At 50.7% G+C, this 6,796-nt stretch overlaps 1 protein-coding gene across 1 annotated transcript in view; it reads right to left on the bottom strand.

Annotated features, from left to right (window-relative positions):
- The window catches only part of LOC104273057 (aryl hydrocarbon receptor-like), a gene marked incomplete at both ends in the record, with an annotated part of 9,548 nt that extends 3,881 nt beyond the window's left edge, over positions 1-5,667 (bottom strand). The window contains 3 exons of the mRNA XM_009868253.1: positions 3-81; positions 1,020-1,109; positions 5,558-5,667. Coding sequence (XP_009866555.1) covers positions 3-81; positions 1,020-1,109; positions 5,558-5,667 — 279 coding nt within the window. The remainder of the gene's footprint in view (positions 1-2; positions 82-1,019; positions 1,110-5,557) is intronic.
- Positions 5,668-6,796: the final 1,129 nt, after the last annotated feature.

Below are 6,796 nucleotides of genomic sequence, written 5' to 3'. Positions count from 1 at the left end.
GGCCCAGTGAAGGTTGCGGCTGAATTCCAGCTGGTCCTCGGTGTGGATCAGCTCAAAGACACTCTGGTGCATGACATCTGTCTAGAGGAGAAAAGCAAAACGCGAGCTCTGCAGTCTGCCCCCGTGTGCCAGTTTTCACATCCTACTTGAAAACAGCTCGTCACAGCTCCAGTTGGCCATATCTTACCCAATTTTCCTGGTGCCCAACTAGGTCCCTGGCTGAATGGGGTTTGACAACCTCCACCAGAGCTGATGCTGGTGGGAACAGACAGCACATGTGGCTCCAAGGACCCCTTGTCTATGTTGGGCCAGACCTCCCACCCCCATCCTAAAGAACCACCAGCATGAGCAATACAGATCCCTTCTGACATGCTTGTCCCTGCACTGAATTACAAGATGAGATGAAAAGATGGGTTTGGGAACTTAACAGCAGCAAAGCCACCACATTCCTACATTGTTCCCAAGAGAACAAGGCCCCTGCTCCAGGACTTGCTCCCTCTGCCCAGGCGGACAGTCCTCATCGACTCAAAACATTGGAGAAAGTCAGCTGTATGGTAGCAAAACCATATCACAGCAACTAAAGGGCTGCAGGTAAGTCTCACCTCCATGTAAATCTGACCTAGTGCCTTCCCAGTTACCTGCATGCCCAGGTAACCACAAGGCATTGGAGCTTCATGGCATTAACTAAGAGGTCACCCACAGGAGTGGGTGCCCAAAGGCAAACTGGGCAGGGAACCCTAGACATCTCACCATGACATTACACAACAGGGTCATGAACCTCATAGCCTGTCAATGTGGCTGGTGGAAAGCATCTGTGGGCTAGCAATGGTGCTTTGACACCTCCTAGTAACCATGTCTAGTAATATGGGCTCCAAATTCACAAGACCAAGGAAAAGCACCGAGGCTCTGTGATTGCTGCAGAGCTTCCTCCCTGCAGGCAACTTGGGGCTATTCTCCACCACCAAGGGCAAAAACACGCTGCAGAGCCACTTACAGCGAGTCAGAAATGTCCCACTAACCTGATGAAATCCCAGATAGTCTTGAATTGTATGTGATGAGTAAAATATCAGTCCTTCCGATGTCACCACCAGCACAAAGCCGTTGAGCGCCTAGGGGAGAGATGAGCAGGTACATGCCATGCTTATGTTACCCTTTTCTAGCAGGACATTCTGCCCGGACACTCATCACTCAAGTTCTGGCTGGTCCCAGCAAGCAGACAGCTCATCCACTGCCCCACCAAAAGAAAGGTGTAAAGCAGGAGACAAAGCATTGGAAGCCCTAGAAGGAAAGGATGCCCTTCTCAAAGGCTTCTCGTTTCTGTAGCCCTGGCTCTCACCAAATCCTCCTATGCAGTGCTCAAGCAGCTTTTTGATTTCATATGCTTCCTTCAGGATGGGAACAACACCAGAGACCTCCATCCTTGCACATACCTCACCACGGTGCCAGAGCACAAACACCTAAAACACAGTTTTTTGGAGACCCAATGAGTCTGCTTTACCCAGCTGAGGTCAAGGCCTGTAGCCCATTCTCAGATTTTCTTCTGCTCCACCTTGCTTGAGGAAACTCCACCAACTGAAGGCTGGCTGGGGAAAAAATGGAGATCAACTCTGGCAGAGCTGTGCTCACTGAGAAAACAGATGGTACCTTCTGCTGGGTTTCTCCGAGGTCATGTAGCAATTCCATACAGCTGCCCGAGCATATCCTAATCCAAACTGATGGAAAACTTTGCTTCCATCCCAGGAGCATTCACTCAGTCTGAGATTTGGACATTTATACTACGTGAAGAGCAAATAAAAATCTCAGAAATACTTGTGGAACAAAACCGGACACCATCAGGAACTGGTCCATTCTGGTATTCTGGCGGAAACAAGCCTTTCCGACAACCTTGAATCAGAACAGCGTTTCATGTCGGCTGCGTTTAATGTTGACCCACATCCACCTGGGCGGCTTCACTCGTGTAGCTCCCATCCTTCCCACAGCCCAGGAAGGTCTTGGCAGCTGCGTGTGGTTTAGGACAGCATGAGGCTGGAAAAGCTGAGGGGAGTTCAGTGGAGACCAAACCCACCGCAGGTCACGGCGTGTCGCCAGCGTTTCTGCTGCTGCCTGGCCCATGTGGATGGAAATACTCATGCTGGTTTGGGAGAAACCTGCCCAGTTCCTGGCCTTGTTTGCATCCCTCCAGTCGTCCCCAGGTGCCAGAGGAGAGGCCTGCGGAAGGACCATGGTGTGCCTGCCTGGGCTGTCCGTGGGCAAGGAACTAGACCTAGAAAGGTGTGGTCTCCACTGCCTGCTCCCTCCTCCCGCATTGCTCGCCCTGTGGTCGAGGTGGCGAACTCAACGCTGCAAAGAGCCTGAGCCATTAAAAACAGAAAAGGTGAAAGCTAAACCACACGTGTTTGTTCTCTGAAACCACAGTGAAAACATCTGATTTCTGAAAAGCCATTTTCTTCCAAAGTAGAAGGGAGCACAGGCTGAGTCTGGCCCATGGATGCGAGGAACAAGCACAGAATCGCTGGTTGACCTCAGAGTACTTTTTGCTTTTGGCAAATAAATCATGGAATCACAGAATGGTTTGTGCTGGAAGAGACCTTAAAGATCAGCTAGTTTCAAACCCCCTGCGATGGGTAGGGACACCTTCCACTAGATCAGGTAGCTCAAACGATTCACCTCAAACTCACAACCTGCTGTGAAGCATTCATTCAACCTGCACAGTGCCTTCCCTCCAGAGCACCACACGACAGCAAAAGCACCGAGCATCAGTGTTCGTGGAGAAAACAGAAGTCTGCAGCCACCTGGGCCTGGGATGCGTGTGGTAGCCACAAAACTCTCCCAGCCATGCTCCCCTTACTCTGGAGCTACCCCTGAGTGATGTGCAGATTGACCCAAGGCTAACACCCCATCCCTCGCTTGTGCGTGCCCTCTAACTAAACGGGCTGAATGCTGTGCTCTGTTTCCACATAACGAATACTCGAGCTGCTTTGCCCATGCAGGTTTGAAGCACTAAGCGCCCCCCTAGAAAGGATGGCAAATGCAGCCATCAATCTGAAGTTCGTGATGCATTTTTAATGTTACACAACTTATATATTTCATGGTTCACTGGCCCTTCCATCCTCTCCTTGAGCTCTAGGACTGCAAAGTCAATATCCAAAGGAGCATTGCGTTTCCCAGTCGGAACAGGCTGAGCTGCTCACAGCCTCCATCTTCCTCAAGGGGGTCTCACTGCTACTAGCGTAACAAACTGGGAAGCAAATTGTGTGTTTTCTTGGAGCCAGCAGCCACAGGGCTGGCAGGACAGGACACAGAAGAAGACACCAGGGTGCTGGCTGACCACGTCCTTTGCATCTGGAGATCCATGAAGACTGGAAGGTGCAGGGGAGCATCCCTACCAGTTTGGGAGTGTAGCTGCTGTCCCAGGAGCCTTGGCTTTTCACCCCTGCCCACGGTGCCGCCTAAGAGCAAAGGCCATGAAACCCCAAGTAAATCACTAGTTTAGCTCCCTAGAAGCCAAACAGCTTTTACTACCATGACAGCACCATCCAGCCACTCTTCCCTAGGGGCACCAGGTCCTGTGGGGACAATCCTGCCAGCTTGAAGCAGAAGTCCTCTAGAAGGCAGTGGTCCTTCTGCACTGTGGAACTCAGAAGCCCTGCGGCTGTTCGGAGCCAAAAACGTCCTGTACCATAACCTGTCTGCAGGCAGGGAAGCCACAGTAGCCAGCCCTGGCCTGCTTCCCCCACTTGGTAATGTATAGACATCAGAATTAATTAGGGTCTAGCTGTAGTCTCAGCCAAGTCCGGCTATTGTTGCTGCCAACTCCTGTTTCATTGTCCAGGTCGGTGTTTCTCCCCCCTCTCCTTCCCTTTATTCTGGGTACAAACACTCTCTCTATTTGCTGGGGTTGATCTCAGTGTGTGGGAATCCGCTGCAGAGGTTAATTAGTGCGGCCAAACGCACTTTAACCCTTTGAGCAGCTTTGGAGGCTTTGCTCTGCGGGAGCAAGGAACATCTTGCAGCACTCTGTCTCTCCCTAACTGCACTAGCAGTAACAAGATGTAATATGCTGCAGCCAGAGATGTGTACCTGCATCACCTGGGCAGAGGTGGTCCACCTAATTCTCAGCTTTGCTAAGGCCTTGGTCCTTTCAGAGAGATTTTCATGCTTAACCTCAGTTTAAGCTACCTTCCTCCACTGAGACTGCTGCTGGCGAGAGTCTTGGTGGAGAACAACAAACCAAAAAAGTAAGGCTGGAAAATTAGAGGAGGGGAAGTGGACCAAGAGATGATACAGAGCAGTTTTGGACGTCAAAGTTGACAGACCAGGTGGAAGCAGTTTTATAAACATGTAGGAGCATTTCCTTGGGCAAAGGCAGGTCCTGAGCCCTTGCCATGTCTAGCATCACGCAGACAGACCCTTGGGAGAGTCAAGCCTAAGCCCAGAGCTTTTGACACCCAGCTTAGTACATCTGAAAGGATGGCATCAAACTCCGGTAGGAGTCGGTAAGCAGGACATCAATCCCCAGCAATAACAAAACACAGTTTTATTACATCCATAGCAGAAGCCCCTCAGGTTTTTGGTTACTAACCAACCTGGCTTTAGCATTTCTCTCCCTATACACCAAGATCCTGACTCCACAGCTCTCAAGCAGGACAGTAATTACACTTACTGCTGAGTGAGCTTTTGGATAGGAGCTGGGGCTGACCAGCACGCTCACCCCACTCTGGATGACAGCCAGGCAGGGAACAGCGCTGCAGCTTGTGCCTGGGTGCCAGGCGGGGACAGGAGACCTGCGTCCTCGCAGGACCTCCCGCTGCTGGAGCCTGACCTCCTCCTATTCACCATGCACAGTTTGCAGACAGAAGGTCATCTCGTGGCGTCTCTGAATAAACCGTGGAAGCGGCAGGCTCAGCCCAACCATGCTGCACCATCACCAGCATTGCCTCCAGCATCACTAAAGGAGCCAACTCAACGCCTCTTGCAGAGCTCCCAGGATACATCCATGTACCACGGACTATCTGTGTACTCAGTGTCACGCATCACTGCCTGAGAATCAGGGTTTTCCATGTCTTTTTCCTTCCTGTTTGCACCAGTGTTTGTACAACACCCCTGGGTCGAGACCAGTGTGCCCAAACCCAAAACCACACTTAAAACGTCTTGCTCTGCTTGGCTCCCGTGTCACACCTACGGCCCATGTACAGACCAGGTCAGAGAAGCAGAGGGCTGAATCTCAAAAACTCAGCACTGCTTCCACCAAGACCGAGGGTTTCTTGTACACAGGCAAATTCCAGATGCCTTTTTTTTTTTTTTGCAGGAGGGATGGAAAAGGAGGGAAGAAGTAACACAGTTTCTGTGCCAGGGACCTGAAAATGTCTTAAACTTGTGCTCAGTTTGAAACACTGTGAGCTACAGCATGTGAAAACACTGCTTCACCAAAACATCCTGCAATCAGTAAGAGAATAGCCTGCTCTTTGGGTAAAATTCAAAGGCGATGGAAAGAGGACAAGTGGCAAATCCCCTGAAGGCATCTGCCAGGGAGAGGTGGCCAGCGAGAAGCACTAACCTGTAGGAGCAGCTCGCCCTCTGGTATCGCTGCCGAGCCCGAGGCTGGTCCGTTGCTGCAGTCTCCAGCCCCTTCTGCTTCTTTGGCACCGTGATGATTCTTTAGAGCAACTGCACAGAAGAAAGGGAAGAGGCTTCAGTGCTGCAGTAACACATGCAAACCACCACTACAAATGTCCAAGATGTGGACCTGGCTGCAAAACTGGACAATGCTGTGACGCAGTCAGCCCTTTGCTTCACCCCTCCAAAGAGCTGATTTTAACAGCACATTTCACCCCTCCACCCCCAGGCCTTTAACAACCAGCAAATAAAGAGCAGTTAAAGCCAGGGATCATTAAAGCAGATAAGCATCAGCAGGAGGTCCTGGTTTACCAGCAGTTACCTGCAACCAGTAGCACAAAAGCACAAGTTTAGTGAGTTCACAAGCTGGGCATCTCTCTCTTGTCATTTAGCAATAGGAACCATGGAGGTCTCCAGCCCTGACGTGGACACAGCATCAATGCCTCACACCGCTCCTTCCAAAGGATGCCATGCCACGCATGCCCCGCCGGCTCTCAGGGCACGGCAGCAGCTCTGCTCCTGGCGACACCGAACTAGAACAGATCAACTCATGCATGCATTGTGCTAGAAGTGCAAAGCAGTTTGGCAGAAAGCAAATCCCCTTGTGTTCCAGCTTGTCCTCAGATATCAGAGGGGCCGGGGGCAGCTGGACATAGATTCTGAGTGGTGCCCAAACTAGCATTTAGAGTCTGGACTAATAATGCAACCCACTTCCAGTCTAGCAGCGTTCCTTGAACTCTCACAGACAGACTCAAGGGGGTTGCTGAGGTTCACAGAGAACTCTCACGGTCAGACTGATGCAGCCAGATCAGCAGCGTTCAATAAGAACTTCCACCGTTAGACTAAAAAATAGTACAGTTTATTAACAGGTACACAAATGCTTTAGGTTGCCAGTGATAGAGACAGCCTGCAACGCACATGCAAGAATATGAATAATACAGCCTGGCTACAAACGTGTTAAGTTATAAAACAACTCTATAGAGATTTCTAAGTTCCCCAGGCAAGCAGTTGGTATAACTGAGGGTTCAAATCTTACCCAAAGGCATCCCTGTGAGAGGGAGAAGAGAGGCTCAGCCCACCAACTGATCCTAGAACTCAGAGGTGGCCTGTGATTACATTTCTCCCTGACTATGATGACATCTTCCCTGCCAACTCCCTCTCTTAAGCCATTTTTATACTA

The sequence above is a fragment of the Apaloderma vittatum genome, unplaced genomic scaffold, assembly GCF_000703405.1.
Source record: "Apaloderma vittatum isolate BGI_N311 unplaced genomic scaffold, ASM70340v1 scaffold7744, whole genome shotgun sequence".
Lineage (NCBI taxonomy): Eukaryota > Metazoa > Chordata > Aves > Trogoniformes > Trogonidae > Apaloderma > Apaloderma vittatum.
Note: the sequence above shows the minus strand (reverse complement) of the source record. Positions and strands in the feature narration are given on the sequence as shown.